This window comes from Glycine soja, chromosome 12 (assembly GCF_004193775.1).
Source record: "Glycine soja cultivar W05 chromosome 12, ASM419377v2, whole genome shotgun sequence".
NCBI classification, from domain to species: Eukaryota; Viridiplantae; Streptophyta; class Magnoliopsida; order Fabales; family Fabaceae; genus Glycine; species Glycine soja.
The window spans coordinates 5845672-5869170 of NC_041013.1; the positions used below are offsets into that span (position 1 = coordinate 5845672).

At 31.7% G+C, this 23499-nt stretch overlaps 2 protein-coding genes across 5 annotated transcripts; one reads left to right on the forward strand and one right to left on the reverse strand.

The window, feature by feature from the left end:
• Nucleotides 1-1353: 1353 nt before the first annotated feature.
• Nucleotides 1354-5872, reverse strand: LOC114379935 (CASP-like protein 5A2). Of its 4 annotated transcripts, none has more exons than XM_028338774.1 (4): nt 5713-5872; nt 5107-5391; nt 2322-2454; nt 1354-1966 (listed from the first exon to the last, which is right to left on the reverse strand). In XM_028338774.1, exons 2-4 carry the CDS (start codon nt 5331-5333, stop codon nt 1775-1777), a joined length of 552 nt encoding a protein of 183 aa, XP_028194575.1. In that variant the 5' UTR covers nt 5334-5391; nt 5713-5872; the 3' UTR covers nt 1354-1774. The 4 variants fall into 4 exon arrangements, with proteins under 4 accessions (XP_028194575.1, XP_028194576.1, XP_028194577.1 ...); XM_028338775.1 differs by having other exon boundaries at nt 5107-5410; nt 5713-5863; XM_028338776.1 differs by lacking the exon at nt 5713-5872 and adding an exon at nt 5502-5706 and having other exon boundaries at nt 5107-5396.
• Nucleotides 5873-12540: 6668 nt separating this feature from the next.
• Nucleotides 12541-21964, forward strand: LOC114379436 (serine/threonine-protein phosphatase 6 regulatory subunit 3-like). Its single transcript, XM_028338087.1, has 19 exons — nt 12541-12876; nt 13413-13516; nt 13830-13916; nt 13994-14069; nt 14175-14249; nt 14366-14419; nt 15076-15135; nt 15224-15340; nt 15850-15944; nt 16024-16232; nt 17092-17189; nt 17399-17502; nt 17613-17778; nt 18088-18210; nt 18672-18754; nt 19031-19172; nt 19345-19374; nt 20165-20235; nt 20910-21964. Exons 1-19 carry the CDS (start codon nt 12838-12840, stop codon nt 21721-21723), a joined length of 2547 nt encoding a protein of 848 aa, XP_028193888.1. The 5' UTR covers nt 12541-12837; the 3' UTR covers nt 21724-21964.
• Nucleotides 21965-23499: the final 1535 nt, after the last annotated feature.

Sequence of the window (23499 nt, forward strand, 5' to 3'; positions counted from 1 at the left end):
AAATTTTGGTTTTTAAAAGTGAAACAGAGATGATTTGTATTTGTTAGACCTCACGACAAGTTCTGAGCATGTCTCCTTCCCTTTTGTCATGGCAACGCTTTAAGCTTGTCTTGTCGTGTTCCATATGCCACCAAAAATCAAAGCAAAATGAATTGAATGTGTGAAATCCGAATTTACGTGGAATGTCCAAAGAGGTTCCGTTCCAGTGTAACAACTCGCTTAATCTTGACCTGCCTCAAGGATGTTTAGGTTTATCCAATTTGAATTATTAGTTGGTTCTCAGTTAAAATGAATTTGTATATAAAAACAATGATAACGAACCTAAAAAGTATAAAATATATTCTTATATAATAAGGAGCTTAATGATAAAGTATGATCCTGTAAAATAGTTAGAGGGAAAATAGATTAATAAATTTATTAATTTTTATGATAATTATTCTAAGAGGTCAATGATAATTTGTAATTAAATTTATCAATTGATGATCATTGAACTCCAAATGAATTTAATGATATAACTATCATCCAATCAAACATTATTATTCATATGACTTTTAAGATGATTATTTATTGTCAATAATTCAATAAACTTACCATGAGGATATTTTAAAGTGACAAAGTATAACCTATTTTTTCTATTTCAAATTATCTTCTTTTTTATTCAATCTTCTAAGTACTTATCTCTTTCAAAATGTCATCTTTTTTATAAAAAAAAAAAAAATATCATCTTTTACCTCTATCTTTAAATTGAATTTTAAATATATTTTTTTGAAAAATTGTCATTAGTAAAATATATCTTTTATCATAATTTATATTATTCATTATAAATTTAAATATAATTAATAAAGAAACGTGAGAAGAGAAAGCCAAAATTAAAATGACGTGTTCTTAATATTATTATTATCATTATTATTATTATTATTATTTATTTATTTAAAATTTCAAACTCCCGCTACCCGACTCCATATCTTGTTCAATCCAACATTGTAGCACAATCCAAACCAAAATCATGTTTATATTATATCTCCTACTAATGCTAATAGTAAAAATATCGGAAAATTTCATTTCCATAGCAATTAATGCCATTCATAATTTTTTTTACCACCCATAATAAACTAAATCCCAATTTAAAGACAGTTGAACCGCTTTGAACTATTGAACAAGGAATCAGTTCATTCACAGTTCAATGGGAATCAGCTTCCTGCAGGATCTTCTCAAGTTTGATTCAAACTCAAGGAAGTCAATCACGCTAAGCATTTTGTGATTCATAACATAAGGTGACAACAAAGAACTGGGGTAGTTTTAGTGCTCACAACCTTGCAAAAGAGTAAAACAAAGGAATAAAATAGCATGCACTTTCTAGAAAAACAAATGATATTCAATTACAGAAAAAATATATAGTTAAAAGTGACTAATAACTGTAAAAAAAAATCATTTTAACAGAACAAAACTGTGTACTGTCTGACTACACACATTTCCACAAACAGAAACCCCACCATGTTCATATCAAATCTGTTTCTTTACACCATGCATATTACTACTACATTGTATGCACTAATCATATTAGTCCTGTTTACTCACTCCACTGCCAAATATGACTCACTGAGCCAATTTCTGGTTTGAATGTTTGGTGGAAGACAGTAAACGCAACCATTTGGTGCTACCACATGGCATGAAGCATAGAAAACTTTGACAGGTGAAAAACAAAACAGCCAAACCCCTGACACCAACATTAACTTTACAAGCTGTCCATGTTTCTGTGTGTTACTGTTTTTAATTACCGTGATGCTAAGGACCAGAAGTTCAGGAGAAAAGATGGCACTGTGGTGAACCAACAAATGAAGGCCATGCCTGTAGCTGTTTCAAACTGCACACAGTGGTTCTGTGAACAATTACCAAGATCATTATCAATGAGGATTGTGATGCCTGCTGATGCACAGGCTGCTGCAAATGTAAGGGTAGAAGTGACCTGTATGGAAGACACAAGTCTTCTGAAATTAACACTACAGCATTTTCAGAAGGGAAAAAAAGTAGCATAAGTTAAAGCTATACATGTCTACATTAAAAACAAGTTGACAATGAAGATAAAAAAGTGGAATAAGCTTTCAACTGCAGTTATGGTGTGTTCAAGAACACATACAAGTGATTGTTGGGCGAAACTGAATGTATAGTGCATATCATGTTATTGTTTGAGATTAATAAAAAATTATGTGTTACGCATGGCTGTTAAAGTGAAGGGAATCCTAAAAATTAACTAGAAAGTGACAAATATTTTACCATTGGAAAATTGTAAAAGGATTATTGAGTCTTACTATAGATCTTACCCCGTCACCAATTGTAAACAAACTGACAATTCGATAGTTCTGCAAAGAACGCCTTACTAAAAGGGCATATACATCAGTAATAGCCAATGAAAAGCTCCACATAGCCTGCAAGCCAGCAGCAGCAACAAGGTAACTGATAAAAAATGAGACAAACATTTTATGTAATGTCGTAGCATTCGTGCTATTTCATAAACAAAAGGGGAAATTTGAAAAGAATAAAGCCAAAAGTTACTGCAATAATGAGATGTTTCAACTAGAATGTGAGGGCAAGTCAGCATATGGAACAGGTACCAGTGTCAAAACCAAACCCATTGTGCTTTGCCTAGAGTTTTTTTTGTTTTTTTTTTGGCTTGATTTCACTTTTAGTCTCTCAAGTATTTAAATAAGAGCTTTCAAAGTAAAGTAGAAGTTATTTGTCAATTTCAATGTGTTTGGATGAGCATATACAAAATTGATTTTCAAGTGAAGTGATTTATATTTGGAAGCCTTTATCCTGAAAGCAAGTCAGCTATAAAACTTAGTGTAAAATTTTGAACCCAATGTAAAAGCTACTTTTTACCACTTCTAGTCAAATAGAGGCTGCAGCAAAATCAATTTTGCTTACCAATAACCAATAACCAATAACCGAAAACCAAAAACAAAACATCTATGTATGTTTTGGATAAATCCAACATGCATGTATAGCCCAAAAACCACGCCAATTTGGGTCAATATACTCAAAAGCTATACCATGATGCTTCTGGTAGACGCACATAACATATGACACGAAGGAAAACCAAACACGCATATGTTTATGAAATCAAGTTTGATTGCAGTCAAAATCAATTCTCATTATTTCCACCATGAAACCAAACACACTCTTAATTTCTTTTTTAACTAAAAAGAAATGTCCAAAAGAGAATGGGAGAGAGAGAGGAGGGAAAGAGCTCAGAGAAGTCAACTTCTTTTCTAAAAGCTCCTTCACCTTGTTTTTTAAGAAAATCTTTTTTTTTTCTTTTTCTTCCATAAAAATCAAAACTAATAATTTTTTAAAGAGTAAATAGGCTATCTGTTAACAGTGTAAAGTGTTTTTACACTATTATCCAATAACAAATTGATATATGGTAAGTTTGTTGATTTTTAGATTAACTATCTTAAAAGTCATTCCTACCATCTATTTGGTCGTCAGTGTAAAAAATTATAAACTGACAGTATATAAAAATAAACTCTTTTAAAAGCTTTTCAGAAAATGTGTTTGACTTGACTCCTTATAAGTTTAAAGGAGAAGAAAAATCCAAAAAAGCTAAGCCAAACACTATCTAAATTTGCATCAAGTTAAGTAATAGCATCCCAGCCATACAACCACATCTTTAACTAGTAAATAAAAAAAATCAAACAAACAAGGAAAACAAAGAAGTTCAACAAAAAATATCAAATTATCAACGGAAAGAGAGGGATTCGAACCCTCGGTACAAAAATTTGTACAACGGATTAGCAATCCGACGCTTTAGTCCACTCAGCCATCTCTCCCCAATTGAAAAATAGAATTACTTTGTTTATGTTATATCACATAAACAAGAAGAGCAAAAAATGGAGCCTATGGGCATGGCATTGAGTCATCATCCAACTCTTTTCATTTCATCCTATGACTATATACAACAAATACTATTCCAATAATTAATGTTTTTCATAGAAAATAATAAATGTGATATGATATACGGGAATTGAGAAAGGGGAAACCATTTCTTTTTCACAAAAAACAAATCCACTCTAATGATTTCTGTCCAGCTCAGAAAGTTATAATCTGTGTCCTCAGCAGCTTAGGTAGATGTTAACAAAATGTTGAAACTCCTCGAGGAATAAATAATGATTGACAACAGATGTGGCAGATGTAATTTAAACAGACCATCTCAATTAAAAATCATCATTTTTCAAACTCTCGGTGAATTCAAGAATGTTAGAATATTTTGGAGTCAACTCTATCTGATAAACTAAATGTCAGAAAGTTGTATGTTACAATAGCTCCATTTTTGCACCAAATAGCAATATGAATGGCATAACTTTGTTGAGAAATAGTTTTCTAAATCACCCTTTACTATTGTAACAAAATTTGATGCACCTAACACGTTATAAACATGCAGCTCTATCAGACCTACGCACTTGTTTTACAATAGCTCCATTTTGGGACCAAAAATGAAAATGGCCTCATTTCACTGAGAAATAATCCTCTAAATTATCCTCATTATAGTAATAAATTCAACGCACCTAGTACATTTTAAACATCCAGCTCTATCAGACCCACACTGCTAACAATGCAAGTAATGAAGAATGACTTACCAATCAATTAAGTTTTCATAAACAATTTCAAATTCATAACCATCTATCAGCAGCATATGCAGAAGTCAGAGATGCATTCAATTACTTATCCAGATCCCCGAGCCACTTAAATTCATAATCACGTATTAGATGCCCCAAAGAATATTTAGTAGCATTAATTAACTTAATTCTTTCTTCTTTTTAAATTTTTTTTTTCAAGTACTCAATAGGGAGAAAGAGAAAAAACTTGGTAGTTGAACCAAATCCCTCCTTTTCCGTGTTGCCCCTCACCAAGAGTGAAAGACTAATTCCTCCATCTACTACAAAGATCCATTTAAGGGGCTAACATTTGTCGTCCCAGGAGATGTTTTTCCATACACAAAGTCCTTACACTCGACACATATTTCTTAATTCTTTCAATCACAATTACAAACAAAACAAAATTAAAAGGAATAATAAGGAAAAAGCTATGTTCATAAAAAGTGATTACCAGAAAGCAGTGACAGAAGGGAAATCACTAGTGGATGCCATGATGGAGAGTGCAGCAGCAGCGAAAACAAACTGAGAAACACGCAGAGACAGGCCACCGGCAGTGCCGGGCATGCCTTGGATATCCTTCATCCTCACCCTAGGAGCGTTGACGTTTTGGTCAGCACCACCACCTTCAGTCGTTGGAGCTTCTTCAACTGGATGAACCGAAGCATGGCTCACGTTCATGTCTCCACCTCAAACTTCAATTCATAATCATCAAATCACACTCTCTTCTTCACCAAATCTGATCGCACCCATCAAACCTTATCAATCAATAACCCGATTCGTTGCCTACGATATAAGTCAAAGCCTCCAAAGAAATTTTATGCATAGCAAAAAAAAAAAAAAGCTGATTTTGTTGATTTTTTTTTTGTGGGGATGTGGGAATTGAGCTCGGTGGATTAAGCGAGCGATTACCCTTTAATTTGTTTCCTCAAAATACTGTGAATTTAAACTCAAAACGAGGAAAACTGAACAGAATCGATTCCGTTGCTTCCTTTGCGAATAGAGGGGTTGAAGAAAAAGAAGAACAAAAAAAAATTAAAAAGAAGAGAAAGTGGCGTACCCAGAAGAAGAGGTGCAGTGTTTTTTGGGTTTGATCGTTGCAGAGAATGAAGGATCTATGGTATGGCGGCTGAAGAGCGCAGACGTTGAATCTTAGTTTACGCGTCAGCTGGTGTAGAGTTGTTGTTTTTGTTTGGTGCACCTGCTCAGTGCTCATCCAGTAAATTTTATGAATGAATTTTAATTTAATTTCTAAGTTTTAATATCGGATAAATTATTTTACTAGATGGAATAATAAAAAGTTTTAGGCTTAATCTAATTCCTTGAAAATACATGTCTTTCTTTTACAAAAAAAAAATTGGTCTTTATAATTTTTTCAATTTTTTATAGTATGGTAATTATATTTTGTCTATGATGTTTGTTTGCTTCTATTAAATATTGTTGTGGCTCACACAAAACTACTTCTACATGTTAGGCTAGATTATATTCATATAGACTCAAAGATAAAGTAAAAATATCTAATGTAGTATTGATTTTTTTTAAGCGATGTGGTATTGATTAAATATATTAGTTAAATTATCTAAAAAAATTATGTTAGTTAAGTTTATTTAATTTTCTTGATTTCTTAAAATAAATAATTATGTTTTTTAACTTACTCTTAATCATATTTGTTGGGAACGGTGCTCATTTATTTGGATCACCAAACATTTTAATTAACTTAAGAAATTTTTGGAATAATACCATTAAATTGGAGTAAATCAATTGAAATTTACTTATATTTTAGTTCATTAATTTTTGATATTTTTTTTTATATTTGAGTTCAGAGTATTTAGTATTTTCAACGTTCTCTTGTGAGGATTTTCAATATAATTTTTTTCATTTGCTAATTTCCTTTAGACAATGGTTAAAAAATATTGAATATAATTGTTATTTTACTACCAATATTCACTTTACAAATTACACGCGCTTGACCGTTGACTCTATAGTGCCAATAGGCATTTAGCCTCCCAATGAGCTTTTTATAATAGGGTGTCGATGACTCATTGGCCAATGTTTTTAGCTTTTTGGAAATATGTTTTTAAACATATCACATAGATTCGTGTAATTAACGCCAAATAGAGAGGATTTGCCTCGGCCCACAAATACATTAGTTCACAGTTTGAATGGACTTTTCGTTGAAAGGCAATAGTATGTAAAATATAACATGAGTATGGGACTATTCAAAAGTTTAATCAGGTCATTTATTTTAACTGAATTTGATCAAGACCTGAAATTATTCAAAATCAAATTTAAGACAAGCCAAGTATCAAATTCATATATAATTTACAAAACCAAATTGAACTCGAACAGTTATGAAATACTAGTACTTTTTTATTATCCATGCCAAACACCTCCTGAGTCCCGAGGTTGAATTGTAAGAATTAGACGAGTTAGAAAAGTTTTATGATATGTCATAACAAATGGTTGACCATAGATTAGAGTAATACATGTGTTCCTGCCTAGAAGTGACAGGATACCCTTTCTCCTTAGTAGTGTCCTTTGTCCTTGTGTGATGCTTGTCCAATTGTCCAAAGGATACTTACAAAATATATTCCGACCTTCAAATAACGTCTCAACTTTAAGCAATAAATACGGGATAATAAATATGAAATGAACTTATCTTGAGAATCTTAAATCTATATATACAAACCTTTTTGCGTCTTCAACTGTGAGTCTTCCTGAGTAGATTATGTAGGTAATCTATTTCTAAGCATAATTAAGGAGTCTAACCTTTTGTTGTTTTTATTTACGATCAATTCTACCTTATAAAGGGTCATATATTCGGAGTGTATATTTACTCTTTTATTATCAATCAAATTCAAAAATAATGTAAGACACAACTCCTATAAAATGGATTCTTTTTTTTTCTTCTCTCATCTCACCTAATGAATTGTTAAGATTTATTTTAAAGAAAATTTTAAATATTTACAGGTTTCGTTGTTCTCGTCACTTCTCAATTAATGATTAAATCTAAATTTTATAATAAAGTCTTTCTCATATCTAAAAATTTATAATATTTTTTTCGAATTTGTTTTTTCGTGAATCAATAGCGGAATACCTATAGGATATAACATGCTATCCTCATTGATTATATCCTGATTACTCAGGTTACAATACTTTTAACACATTATAAATCACTAAAGAAGGGGAATGGAGTCATACAAAGAAATCAGACATCAATTGCAAAAGAGGAAGAGGACTTACTTCAGAAGTAACATACCCATGAATTGCTTATAATCCTCAATTGCATCTTTCTCTTCATCGCCAACACCTTCCCTGTGAGAAGTCACAGTTCCCTCTAATAGAGGATGAAGAAGTTTTTCCTTAGATAGACAAAAAGTCCAGAACCAGCCTGCAAAACAAAGACCAAGTGTGAGGAAAAAAGGCTTCTAAAGAATAAATTTTCAAACATTTGATACAAATTACGTCAATAAGAACTAAATGCATCTGAAGAAACACATTTGTTTACAAAATAAACATGAATGAATCTGAAGAAACAATCAGTAGAATTAATGAATACATAACAAGCATGAGCTTGAAAATTCTAAATGCAGATATTAGAACAACAAGCTTTCAGGGTTTAAAAAGAAAAATATTAAGCAAATGATGTCGTAAAAAACAGAGGTGAAGTCCTACTGTCATACATGCTGTTATGAAAAGAAAACAAAAGGAAGATCCTACCTCTTTCAGCAGTAAAGCCAGATGAAAACTAGATGCTTTGAGTGAAGTAGGGAGGCACACGTATGTTGTAACAAGCTGTAATGTAATAAGCTGCAAGCAAAAACTGCACATGACAGCATGAACTTTATTTATATTCAAAATGTAAGCATCTTTCAATATACATACATGCATGACTTAAAATACAAGAGCATCTAAAAATACTCAATTTGACCAGCAATAATAAAAATACTAATTTTGTGAAGAGAAAAGAACAATTCTGGTTAGAAATCTCAGAATCTACAATATATGAAACCCAACATCAGTTGACTCATGACAAGAAGAGCTTATAACTTTAGTTGACTCGTCTCTAAAAAAACTCAACATTAGAATATGCACATCTCTTTGGACATTAGTCCAAACCAAAACTCTAAAGAATTGTTCATCTAAGTTTCCAAACGAATTGAAAATGCAACAACAAAAAAGAAAAGAAAAAAAACTGAGAGCAAGGTTGCTGCCTTGTGCATGGTCAGTTGTCACTTGTCAGTCATAATGATTTTTTTTTTTTTAAATTAGGTTTGTTATAAACATATAGTGGCAGTTCAATTGTCACTAGCCAGGAATCTCAGAAACCTCACCAGCTTTCTCTTATATAACATTATATAAAATCCTTATTTATCAAATTCATTTTTGACACGTAATTGTTGAAGCGCGTGTTTAAAGTTCCATGAATAAAACAGCTTTTGTGAATTAAGTTCCATACCAAACTATCAGAGACCATTTTTTTTTCTCAAAAAGTACAGGGACCTAAAAATTAATTTACCCAAGTCAATTGCCTCTCTAAGACTCTAAGTCATGGGACAAAAACATAAAGCAAACACTATTTGGCAACCCACAAAGCAAGCAAGTTGATGGAACTTTTTTCACAAAAGTAGTTTTAGATTTTCCTGTAGTAACAAAATTATCAAAAGTTCACTAAATAAGCCTAAACCAACACATTGTTTTCCTTCCATCAGTTCATATCCAGATAAAAGTGTACAAGACTTAATTCATTCCTTCTTTGGTTTTGATTCTGAACCTAAAAAGGAAAAAATAAATTGGATGACATGTATAGTGTCCAGTCCTACTTGTGGGCTGTTTGAGCCGGTCCATCTGGGACTTAGATTGCCAACCAGTAAACACACCTCCTTTTCTTTGCTAAGTATATTATCTGTTTTTGTTTAATTTGAGTCCTCATTTCATTCCTGATTTACGATTTTTGGTCTCCCTACATTTTTTGGTGATTTCAATCCTTAATTTTAGAAAATCCATAATTTTAATCTAATTCTCAATTTTGCATATGTTAACAGTTTAACTTAAGGGTGTAAGTGGTTCAGATTGAGTTGAGTTTTATCTATTTTAACACCTAATTTAATTAAACATAATTGGGTTGGATTGAATTTACCTTTTTTTATTTACCAACCCAATCCAATCCAACAATAATTGGATTGGATTGGTTGGACCATTAAATATCGTCACCTCCTTATATCTTAAAAAAAAATTAAAAAAATCCTTAAACTAAAAAATAATAAAGATATTTTTAAAAAATCATTGTTCATAAGATATGGTACTATTTATATGATAACCTAAACAAAATAAATCATAAATATATACTTATAGTATTATTCATAAAAAATGTATTACCTTAAATTATACAATGTATTATTACCTTAAAAATGAGGTGTGCTAAGTTTAGGTTTAATATATTAGTAATTTAATTATATATGAGTTGGATTGAGTTTTGGTTGAGTCCAAAATTTCAAACCTGTCACCCAATCCAATTTTAATTGGATTTATTAAACTAAAATCAATTTAATCTAGTGATCTAAATTCAACACACACAAAATCTAATTAGATTGAGTCTAACTCGCTTATACCAGTCATTCGACTTAACACTTGACAAATGACACGTCAACACTATGATGAGATAAAAAGTAACATTTAATGATTAAAAATATTTTAATTAATTAAATATAAAAATAAAAGAAATAAACATATGCAAAATTGAATATTAAATTAAAATTATAAATTTTTTAAAATCAAGAAATAGAAAAAAAAAGACTAAAATTACGAATAAAAAAAACCAAAATTATAATTTAACCTTTAATTTATTTATTTTTAACAAAAATACCCTTCACGGAAATATGATTCCATTTATTTCAAGGCAAAATGAAAACATATTTTACCCTTTGAAATAATCTTATGTGTTTGAAAAATATCTATCATCTATCATAGATGTAATGTTAACAAACACACATGTTAACGTGTTTTACGTATTGTTTAAAAAAATATGATTATATTATTGATTAAATTTCATATTGAGCTCATTCTTATTTCTTCTGTTTAATAAGTCCTAACAAAATTAACAAATAATATATAGTGTATTAAAAAGTGTGTAAGAAAATACATTTCCAACAATTTTTCTTAATTAAACTTATTTATATTAATATAAACTATTTACTCCTTAGTATGTGATAATTATATAAGCTCGTGAGAAACTCAAAATAAATTAAAGTCATAAAAAAATTATATGAAAGTTTGCATTAAAAATTATTTGTTTATATGTGTTTGATTTCATTTATGGTGCATGAAGAAAATGAAGCTTTTGAGAAACTTTTGCATTTATATCTACATCAGTACGTCACTGAGTGTTTATGAGATTTGTATACGAAGGAATCAAAGCTTTTCAATGAGCCTAAGGAAAAATCAAGGAACTACTTATGACGTATTTGTTTTGCATATTGTGGATACATTTTAAAATATAAATTGTAATTGAAAATAATTAAGATATATAAAGTAGTTGTGTTTAATGATTTTTTTTAAAAAAATTTAAAATTAAATTTTACCTAATTTAAAAACAAGCAAACACTCACTCTACTTTCATGGACTTTGTTTTTCCAAATGAAGTTAAAATCATATTTCCCGCAAAGCCTTGAGAATTGAGAAAACAAATAATAAAAGAGAAATGAATAAAAATAGTCAACAAATACAAAAAATAATACAATAAATAAAAACTATGTTTTAGGAAAGCAAGTGCTCTCCCAACCCTTCTTACATTTCTCTGTGCATCCTTTCCTTTGCGTCCATTCATTGTCACTTTTTTTTAAAAAATAAATTATATTTATATGTTGAATATGAAAATATTAATGATTAATGATAACGTCCTGTTTTAGGAAAGCACTTTTTTATTGAATTTGATAACAGGATGATGGAATATGTATGCATTCATGTATGTACCTATTTCCATCCATGCATGACTATCATGGGCGATAGCCATGGGAGTAGGTTAAGCTCCCCGCACGTGACTGTCACCAAAAGCATAGTAAGAAGGGTCTCTCTATGCATCACGTGACACGTGTCTCCAAGGTTGACTGAGAGATCAAAATCATGTTGTGGGTGGTGAGGTTTGGGCAACTGTGCATTCCTCTTGTTAGCCACTTGGTTTCACTAATATGGCTTAAAATTGATATTTTAAAAATGAATTTGGGATATATCTTATTAGCACAGAAAATAATTATGTTTAAATCAAATAAGATTATTATAAAAAATATTTTTTTTAAGTATTTAGTATAATTATACAGATCGAAATAACTTTATATCAATTGATTCATAATTTAAAATATATTTTATATTGTCAAATTTTAATGATTTTTTTGGTAAAATTTTATTTTTTTTTTCATTTTTAATCACTAAGTTTGAATCTAAAAATTTAAGACATGTTCAAGATGGTTGCAACTTTTTAGTTTTTCATTTCAAATGTAATTTTTTTAAAAAAGGAACTTAAATAGTTTTTAGCTCAATTTTAAAAATACTTACATTTATTTTTAAAATTAAGAAAAAAATTATAAATTTAACTTTTAGTTTAAAAAAACAAATTCTCCTTACACTTGATAATAATCCTCTTGTTGTCACTACCACCCACACCTTTGCCATTAAAAATGAAGTTATCATATGATATAAATACAAAACTTTAATAGTTTTATGATTGTCTATGAGTTTTAGTTGAAGTATATTTTTTGGGTTTAAAAAAAATTGTTATTGAGAAAAAGATAAAAATAGAAATTAGAGTAGGTGTAGAATACATGTATATGCATACGTAGGTAAAATGTAGATACATCCATACCAAAATAAAATAAAACAAAAAGTGTCCATGTTAAGTGTGGCAATTCTGATTTCTGAGAGTACATCCGATTTTGTACTAGTAGAACCACCGAGCGCCCCTCTCTTCATCCTTCCCTTCTCCTTCTATTACCGTACCGTAGCTACCATCACCTACGATTATTTCTCTCTCTCTCTCTCTCTCTCTATTCTTCTATTCTATTCTATTCTATCGATCTTCACCGCCGCGCTCGCACCTTTTCGATCTCCCAATTAGGGTTTTCATCTTCCATTTTCCGAGCCTAGATTCATTCGCCAATTGCCTCACAGATCCACCACACCTTCTCCCTCAATGTTCTGGAAGCTCGCCTCTATCTCTTCCTCCTCTCCCGTGAGTTCTCCACTTCTGAATTCATACTCCGCTTCATTCTCTTCCTTTTCGCTCTCTTTAATTAACTATTATAAGCATCACTTAGTTTTAATTTCCCCTTTCAAATGCACATTTATTTTAACGTTGGTTGATTGCCAATTTAGTATTTGTTCTTCCACTTGCCATTTCGTAATTTCCATTTGCAGGATCCACCCGTGCTTTAACTTTTAACGTTTTGTCTGTAATTTTAATGAGCAATGAAAAGCCCTTTAGCTTTACTAAGTCTGAAAGCAAACTCACTTCAAATTACTGCAAAATTTATTATGAAAAACAAAGAGAAAGAAAACCCGCCTGAAGATTTGAATTCAAAGGCAAATTTGCGAAAACTTGGTATACTTGTTCAAAATTATCTTATCTTTTACCTTCTCTGTAACGATGGATGTTTAGTGCCAAAATTTGTAATTGGAGTTCTTGTAGTTGACGGGGGAGAATTTTAAGATTGTGTCTTGGTTTTATGGTCAAACTCTCAAGTGGCTGAAAGTCTTGTTTCTCTGCAGGTGGAGGTAATATTGGACAAGGAGAACTTCACTTTAGAAGAACTTCTAGATGAAGAGGAAATAATCCAAGAATGCAAGGCCTTAAACAGTCGTCTTATCAACTTGTATATTCCTAATCAGTTTGAAATAATGGAGTTTTACTTTTCCTGCCCATGACTATTTCCTCCCAGTTCTTGTGTGTTTTTTCGGTTTTTGACAAAAGTCCAATAGATTGATTGATCCATGTTGTTTTCCCTACCTTGCGGGAATTAAGGCTTGGTTGTTATTGTTGGCTTTTTTTCGCATTTTCTGTACCATTTTTTATCTTCAGTGTTAAGTGGAAGTATTATTGCATAAAGCACAGGTTGGATATGCAATGGTGATTCAACTAAAATTTAATTTATAATTATTTGCTATTTTCCTGTTTTTTGTTTTCAGTCTGAGGGATAGAGCTCAGGTTGAGCAATTGCTACGCTACATCATAGAAGAACCACCGGAGGATGCTGAAAACAAACGGGTCTTCAAGTATGTAGTTGCAACTGAAAATTTGTTTCAATTTTCTTGTTTCACTTTTATCATCTGATAATTTGTCTATGATTTAGGTTTCCATTCATTGCCTGTGAGATCTTTACATGTGAAATTGATGTAATTTTGAAGACCTTGGTGGATGAAGAAGAGGTTTGTAGTATACTTTATTTTCATTACATAGTTTGATTTTTGTTTGAAGTCCTATAGTAATGTGTTGCGTGTATTATTTTCTACTTACCATTCTTGTTTTTGCAGCTCATGAACTTATTATTCTCCTTCTTGGAGTCTGATCGTTCTCATAGTACCTTACTGGCTGGGTACTTTAGCAAGGTATATGCTTGGGAATGCTGGAATTTTTAGTTTGTGACACTTTGTCAACATTATTTTTATTGTTGTATTAGAATTAGAACCACTTACTCTAAGATAATTTCTGTTAAATTTTGCAGGTTGTCATTTGCCTAATGATACGAAAGACAGTACCACTTATGAATTATGTTCAAGTAAGTAAAGCAATGTGCTTTTATAGTGTGTGTTTGAATTGGATTATTTCTAGAAATTATTTCAATAATTGATTATTGTTATAGTTTATCTTATGAAATAAGTTTTATGTTTGGATATGTTAGGTGAAAAGTGGTTTAAAGATTATTTCATTTGAGTTGTCTAAAATAATCAGTTTATTTCATTTGCAGTAGTTAGTTTTGTATTTAAATTAAATAAATTAATCAGTTGTTGAGGATAAAATGCGAAAACAAAAGTTAAATGAGAAATAATTCGTTAGCTTTTAAATGTAACTTCAAAAGTTTTGTTTATCATAGAAAAACTTATTTCCTTTGTTGAGATTATATGATCTTTGGTTATAAATTCTAATTACCAAACACATTTAAATAGAACACCAACGATGTTTTTCCTATGAATCAGATTACTATATCTAAAATCTATCCAATCCAAACACATGCATAGTAGAATTTGTTTTTCTAACATGATTTTATACAATTATAAGGAGACAACAAAGTACTACCAGATATAAAACTTATCCCTTTTGCCTTAGCATCTCTTTGCGAAGCAGTTTGTAGTCTATTTTACAACTAAGAATCTGTGATATCCTATTCTCCTTGTGATATCACCTTTCATTCATTCTTCAGCATACTTTCTGCAGGCCCATCAGCATGTTTTTCGTCAACTGGTAGATTTGATAGGCATTACATCCATTATGGAGGTAAACATCGTCTAGTAGTCATAATATTATTGAGATCTTGCTAATGTGACGTACTAGAATGGGTCCTAAATTAATTTTCTTTGCACAGGTTTTGGTTCGATTAGTAGGTGCTGATGACCATGTATATCCCAATTTTATAGATGTGATGCAATGGTTAGCTGAGAGCAACCTGCTTGAGATGATTGTCGATAAATTAAGTCCATCTGTAAGTGGAATATTTGCATTCTGTGTTTATAGTCTTTCAGTCAGATGTTGCTGATTAGCTGTATGTTGCATATACACCCTGCTGAAACCAAACTTAAGAAAGTGTACCATGTTTTGTAGGATGCTAGTTTATTCATTTATTAGTAGATGATCCATTGGATATTCTTTGACCTACTTCTATGAAGCCTTACTCTTGAATTTAGGCTGCTTCTACAAGTGTGAGTGCATGATTTGGCCAGCTGAAAATATTTTTGGACTTGACAACAATTTTGTTAGGAATGCTGTTACAACTCAGTCTGCGTTGTGGTGTTGAGTTTGTTGTTATGGGGTCACATAAAATACATCTTTTGCATCTTGGAGATATAAATGGAAAAAAAGAAAAAGAAATCTCTTTGGGAAACTAAAAGATCCCAATTTGGTTGTACTTGAGTGCTTGAATTTTATTGCCTCTTTGCCTCCTTGTCGTCTTTATAAATAATCTGACAGCTGTCTTTTTTGTTATTTAACCAGAGTCCTCCTGAAGTTCATGCCAATGTAGCTGAAACTTTGTGTACCATAACTCGAGTTGCATCATCTACTCTAGCTATTAAGCTTTCAAGTCCAAGGTTTTGTGTTGCAAGGCTTTACTTTTTTTTTTTATAAATATATGCCTGTAAATTGATTATTAAAATTGTTACTTTGCAGTTTTGTTGCAAAAATTTTGGGTTATGCATTGGAAGATTCACAATCAAAGTCTAGCCTTGTCAACTCACTTTCAGTGTGTATTTCTTTGTTGGATCCCAAAAAATCAGCTATTTCATCTCCACTTTTTCATTCATTCCGAAGTCAAAACATGTATGAGCCACCAATTCCTGTAAATCCAGATACTATTGGTGCAATGCTACCTAAACTTGGTAAGTATGGTTTGTTTTATCCCCATGAGTGAACAGTTTATATGCTTGATAATAGGATTTTTTTTTTTTTTTTTTATTTGGTTATATTGCATGTCTATAATGATATGGAACATGATATGACATAAGACAATAATATGAACAGGTTGTAGTTTTTTTTTAAATATGAGATGTATGATCATTTTGATGAAAATAAGATTTCAAAGAGAACTGCCGAAATGTGAGCCCTAGTCTACCGGAGGCATGTAAAGAGAAGTCCACAAGAAAAGGGAAATATATATTTAGTTTTTTTTTTGTGGGGGATGGGGGTCATCGTATGATTCTCATTTAATTATTTAATCTAAGACATCTATAGTTCTATGTTATGATTTTCATTTTTGTTACAAAATTATAATTACTATTTACCATTTCATGTCCTGGTAAAATCATGATCACTAGGGATTAGGGAGCATGCTTTTAAGTAGTATCAGGTTATTCTGGAGCTTGGTGGAGCCTTGCCAATAAAATGGGTTGTAAATGTGGTTTGGGTTCTATTTTTTAATGAATAATTAATTTATTGATTTTCTTTTTGATATCCATTTTCTGTCTAGTCTTTTTCTTCCAATTTTGTTTAGTCATCAATAGCTATCAAAGTAATCTTGGTTAAAGATGTTGTACCCTTCAGTTGTGTCTAGGTTTTTATTGGGTGGTGGTGTTGGCTGTAGTTGTTATGTGCCATGTTTTTGCATTTTCTGATTATTCCTGAAGTAGAGGCTTGAAGAATGATATGGCAACAATTTTCTTCTATTTGTGACAATGTCTGACACATTTTGTTCAAGCAGCTCTATCACATGATAAATAAGATTGCACTTCTTGTTTACAGGTGAATTCCTTGTGCTTTTGGATTTGTCATCTGATAATAAGGTACTGCCTACAACATATGGTGAATTGAGACCTCCGCTTGGCAAGCATCGATTAAAGGTTTGTTATGATTTTTACTTTTGATAAATTTGATATGTATGGCTGTTCCCTCCAGAACTAGGTTATAGTTAGTCAGTTGATATAGAATTTTGTTCCATTGATAACCTTCAATGTGTACTTCAAACATTCATATTCCTGAGCAAGGATAGAGCGCTGATGCCATTTTTGAATTCATTTTCATTCTCTGACCAATTTGCAACTTATTTCAGATCGTGGAGTTTATTGCAGTACTTCTAAAAACTGGAAATGAAGTGGCAGAAAAAGAATTGGCCAACTCAGGAACCATTCAACGAGTCATTGATCTTTTCTTTGAGTAAGCAGCTTTAATTTTCAATTTCCAGAGTTGTAGATGTCTAGAGAAAACTTGATGAAATCTGCATCAGTATTTCTCCTCTTCTTTTGACATATTCTGTATTAATACAGGTATCCATACAATAACTCATTGCACCATCATGTAGAAAGTATCATATCATCATGTCTGGAGAGCAAATCTAATGCCATCATTGATCATCTTCTTCGAGATTGTGATTTAGTTGGAATGTTTCTCCAAACAGATAAACATTGTATTCTTTCGGCCGAAAGCAGTCAGGTAAATGTATGCTTCAAACTGATAGATGGGAGATTCGGTTGGTCATTAGCTTTTCAGCTGTCTATTTTTGAGCCACTAATTTACAACTCTCAACCTAGGATGGAAAAAAAATAGTTTTTTAGGAAACTTTTGATGGTGTGTTCAGTTATCTTGATTTTCTTCATGCTTTATTGAATAAAAAATGAAAATAAAGATGCACCACACGAGTTCAAGTGGGGTATCTCATATGCACTGTTTAGTGTATACATAGACTCTATATGCCGTTAAGTCTATGAGAACTTCTTTTAACTAAATTTGTGGATTTTGCAGCCCACAGTACCTGCTGCTGGAAAACAGGGAACACGGGTAGGAAACATTGGACATATTACTCGAATTATCAATAAACTTCTTCACTTGTCTCATAACCAAAGCCACATTCTGGCATGTCTCCAGGTTAGTTTTGTATTTACTTCCAGAGACACGATTCATGGTTTTCTTAGTATTTAGTATTTGAAACATTTCCAACCTGTATAAATATCTGAAATCTATAATGTATGCTTTGAATTGAATTCTTGACAGCTTTGCTTAAAAACTCATGGCAGATGCTTATTAACTGTCTTCTGTAAAAACACTTTTTTGCATGGAGGGGATATGAATGAGTCCTTGATGTGCCTAGTTCACTTTAAATAATTGTTTAAACAAAAATGGCATCAACAGTGTTGAGGCTTTTGATCCCAGAGCAACATCTTTTCTTCTGAAACCCTGCCATTATTTTGTTCTTGTTCGACTTCCTTGTCCTCTCAGTTGAATAGTTCTCCCGTGCCTAGAATGATGAGGTTGAACTTGCATCTTAAATTTTGAGTTGGTATGCCATGAATGCTCTTTAAACTAAAACTTCTTTATCATTTCTGTAGGAGAATAGTGAGTGGAATGAGTGGCAAGCTACAGTTCTTCAGCAGCGTAATGTGGTCGAGAATGTTCACCGTTGGGCTTGTGGGTAAGCTCTAATTTCAATTACCTAGCTCTAAATTCTTAGCTGAAGTGTCACTGGGAGGATCAATGCCTTTATTCAGCATAAGGTCTTTGTTGGCAATGCAAATTTTGGTTTTAGCAATATAAATGCCTTAAATGGGTAGTCTCAAGACAATAAGTGGGGTTATCTCAAGCAATAAGGGTTGGGTGGGCAAAATTTTGTTCATGAAATTTAAAATATAGGGGAGTGGATGTTGTGAATCCTTTATAATTATTTCTTATTTCTCCTTGTTATGTGCAGACGTCCAACTGCATTACAAGATAGGATGAGGGATAGTGATGATGAAGACCTTCATGACAGAGACTATGATGTTGCAGCTTTAGCAAATAATTTAAGCCAGGCTTTTAGATACAAAATTTATGGAAATGACAATAATGAAGAGGTTTGTAGTTGTTGGTTGCTTCTTATCCTCTCTGTGCATTCATGTGCCTTGTGTATCTTTATTCTCAAATATCTGTGTCCCCACTCTCCCTCTTTCTTAGTTTAACATTTTTGTCTTTTGTCTTGGACACTGCTACCTAAATAGTGGATTAATGCAATGATCTTCGTTACAGGAACATGGTGGTCTTGATCGAGATGATGAGGTAATAGTTTATTGTATTGTAACTGAAGTTATTTTATTTCATTAATTTCAGGGATTTTGAGAACCACTTTTGCTCTTTAAAATATCTTGTTTCATTTGGAAATTTGGTGACTGTGTCACTCTCATTATGGCGGTCATCCATAAGTACAATTGTGTTTTGTGCCCTGTAATTTTACTATCTTGGGCCATTAGTTGCTTTACTTTTGTAGCCTTACTATGTAATCAATCAACATATATTGCAATAGGAAACTGGGTATTTTATGACAGAAAATAGGGAGAAACCCTCATTTCAAAGATCTGAATCACAAGTTCATCACTGTAAGTGTATATGAGTGAATAACTCTGGTTAGCTTTATAACTAGTTAGTTGACAGTTGTGTTTAGTTAGATTTCTGTTACAATTGAATCTCAGCAGTAAAAATACTGCTCTTGTAAGAGATTATAGTGGTTTTGTAATATTTTCTCAATGCAATATACAAATCCCTTTTCTCTTCTCTATACTTTCTATAGTCATTCATACACACAGGAAAAGAAAACAAAAATCAGAACACTTCAGAACTGAGGTTCTGCTGAACTCCCTACACTAAGGCCCCATATATTCATTCAATGACTGGATGTCTTCTCCCTTGCTTATCCTTCCCTTCTCATGTGGCAAGCTTTCACAACCCAAATCCCTCTTCTGGCCTTTATAATTCCCACATGATCTAGAATAACAGTGCCCTTAATATAGTAATCTTGCACTCTTTGTTAAACTAAATTGTTAGTTAACTTTTCTGTTTTTGTCAAATGCAGGATGTCTACTTTGACAATGATTCTGCTGAAGTAGTCATATCATCCCTTAGACTTGGTGATGATCAAGGGAGGTTAGTATTTATTTTGTCTTTAGCTGGCAACCATATTAGGCTGAATTTGATCTCATGGTTCTATCGGGCATGATATTTCTGTTCAAAATAACTGCATACCATAAATAACTCATTTGCTATGTTCTTAAACAGTATATCTAATAAGCATAATACTCAAATTTACACAATAATTTGCTGACCATGGTCCAAAATCCTAAATGCTACCAAGCCTCCTTACTCGATTCACTTCAATCCTAGCCTCCGTCACGATTCTAGTTTCAGTATATGATATATGGAGGCAGACACAAGTCACACCATGACACAGAAAACCAAAATTCAAATGTCTTAAGGTTCAGGGTTTACAAAACGAAAAGGCATATTTTTGTTTTTCTTTCATCTTATACACGGCAAAATTTATTCAGAAGTTTCATTTATAAACCTCTATATGTTCTGCCCCTGCTTGTTGCTGGATTTACTTGGTTGTGTTAAATTCTTTGTTTTTAGTATTTTGATATTTAGACACATGTAATTGCTGGTTCTATAGCCTCTGGCAAAACCCAGTCGAAGTGTATTGCCTTTGTTTTTATCCCCCCTCCTTTGGTGGACCGTTGCCTAAATTGTGAGCCTAGCTTTGGATGTCCAAGGTGTTTTCTATTTCATTGATCATTAAATGTTTATGTATTTGTTTTATGCAGTAATTTGTTTACAAATTCCAACTGGTTTGCCTTCCAAGATGACAGAATTGGTGATGCACCTGGGAGCACATCATCCTCTGAGATGATGGATGAGATAAAATTGAATGCAGTTGCAAATAGTGGTAGCAACAGTAGTGATGATGAGGTAGTGGTTGGAGAGGATGAAGAATTGGCTGACAGCAAAAATACTGTGAATGGTACATCTAGCTTAAGTGCAGACTTCTTTAGTGGATTGACTGCCAGTGATTCCATGAATGGGGGCACTTTAAACTTTGAAAGTGAGAAGACAAGTCCTTCAAATGATATGGGATTCTTCAGGTTTGAGGCACCAGACAACGAGGACTTGTTTGGAGATAGGCCTTTACCTGATTGGGTTGGATGGGGTGAACCATCAGAAATGCAAGATGCTGGCTCAAGTATGAACCCCTTTCTGGATAATGACGAGTCTGGTAGGCCTCAAGTAGGCAGCCCTAATCTTAGTTCTCCTTCAAATGGGGAATCCGTACCTTCAAATGGGTTGCCAACTACTAGCGATTCTATCAATGGGAACAGTGACTCAAGTCCAACATCTGTAGCGGTACCCTCGCTATTTGAAGAGGATGTGGAATTTGTAGGTGTAGAATTAGAAGGTACAGAGAAGGCAATGGACCAGGCTCTCAAAGAAGGGATAGTTGGGGAAGCAGGACCATTGAAAAGAAACGTAGTCTCAAAAGTTCCAGATAAGGAAAATTCTGAAGAAGGCAGTCCTGGTGTGAAGGAGTTCAACGATGCAAATTACTGGAGGGTTGACAACGAGGTTGCTGTTCTAGAGTGATGGACAAATTGGTAAATCTTGCTTCCATTGTTTGTCTGTATGAAAATTTGGATCAACGCCAAGGTTATGCAACAAATTAGTGTACAGTATTTTTGTTTCCATTATGTTCTGTTTCTGTTGTTTCATCATTGTTAGATATTAAGGTTGTTTATTAATTTGAAGTTTTGCCTCTACCTGCAAGAGACTTAAAGGGAATTCCCACATTTATTGAATATTTACTCTGGTCTTCTTTCTCAGTTTATTTATTTTTTCCGTGTTGATCTTGATTTGCATACCTTACGGATACGACTATCAACAAAGCTATAGATGGAGGGACAATTTTCTACAACAACGAGTACGCCGAGAATGAACTGAATTAAGTTTATTATTGTTCAAGTCTTGATTTGATAATTTGTTTTGAGTGAATTACACAAATATCCTTTTAAGTTTCAACATATTAGACATGCATTTTCTCTTAGAATATATTTCTTTTACACTCCTGACGGCTGAAATTATTCTTTCTTTTAGAATATATTTCTCTTAAGTTTGTTCATGTCTCCACTAACAATGCTGGAAAGAAGATATAACTTTGAATGAGATATTTTGTCGAATATCTTATAAGCAAAAAAATCTTAAAACAAAAACACAATAATATAATATTTTGAATTTGGGAAACAATAAACAATGTATCTTCTTTTATTACAATAACAATTTATTACAATAACAATCCGTAATAAAATATACTAAAAAAATATGAAACTTCAAAATTATAATAGTTTGAAAATACCTTATAATAAAATAAGTCAAATAAATGTGTCTTTAAAAAAAGGAAATATTATTTTTAAAATATGAACATCTAAATTAAATGAACACAATATAATAAAAGTAATCATATTCAATGTCTTATTTTAAAGTATTAACCAACTAAGACACAAATAAATATTTATGTATATATATACACTAATAAAAATATATTAAAACAATTACAATTCATGACATTCTGAATAAATAAAATATTAATAAATGATAACATCTCATCACAAGATTCAATTCTTTGGTTCTTAAAATTAGTGTAAATCTTAAATTCTTCAAAGAGTTTATGAGTTCATATTCCATGTAATGACATTTCATTGTTTTCCATCATAGATGAAGGTATCCAAAATCTTTTTTACATTCCAGATAAAAGTATCTATTATAAATCTCATCTTCAAATCAAATACAAATATTTATTATTATGCTCAAAAGATAGAATATTTACCATCATTTCTTCTCGGAAGATAATGACTGACTTTCACAATAATAAAAAAACATCATTCAAATAACTATCAAGTAAATTCTATAATTTCTTACAATACATACAAATCTTGAGAGTCATCACAATCTCTTACCTCATAATTTCTAATTAACAATACAAATATATGAACATCCATGCATACACATAAGTACATTATAGCATATATAATGTATAAATTCTAAGGCATCGTACATGTGATTATATACGTTGTAAATCTCGTAATGCATTTATATAAATGAATTTGAACCATCTTTTCACCACAATCAAGGAATCACTAACACCTAAATCACACGCACGCATGCAAATATAAATGTATCAATTTATTAATTTATAACTAATAATATTTAAGACACACTTTCAGAAATTTATACATGACAGTTTAAAAAAGGTTGTTTTACTCTCCCCTTAAAACAAGAAATTCATACTCTTTTTTTATTTTCCTTCTCCTCTACCAATTGCGCTGAATTTTTTTTTCTTGTTTTCTTATTTTTTCTCAATCCTTG

Bases quoted from the DNA above. Each gene is read 5' to 3' on its own strand.
- LOC114379935 (XM_028338774.1), bottom strand. From the start codon at position 5,333: ATGAACGTGAGCCATGCTTCGGTTCATCCAGTTGAAGAAGCTCCAACG. The intron at 2,455-5,106 runs GTAATCACTTTT...ATTTTTTATCAG, and splicing joins CCTTCTGTCACTGCTTTCTG to TTACCTTGTTGCTGCTGCTG. The intron at 1,967-2,321 runs GTAAGATCTATA...TCTTCCATACAG, and splicing joins TGTTTACAATTGGTGACGGG to GTCACTTCTACCCTTACATT.
- LOC114379436 (XM_028338087.1), top strand. From the start codon at position 12,838: ATGTTCTGGAAGCTCGCCTCTATCTCTTCCTCCTCTCCC. The intron at 14,420-15,075 runs GTAAGTAAAGCA...TACTTTCTGCAG, and splicing joins CACTTATGAATTATGTTCAA to GCCCATCAGCATGTTTTTCG. The intron at 15,341-15,849 runs GTAAGTGGAATA...TTATTTAACCAG, and splicing joins TCGATAAATTAAGTCCATCT to AGTCCTCCTGAAGTTCATGC.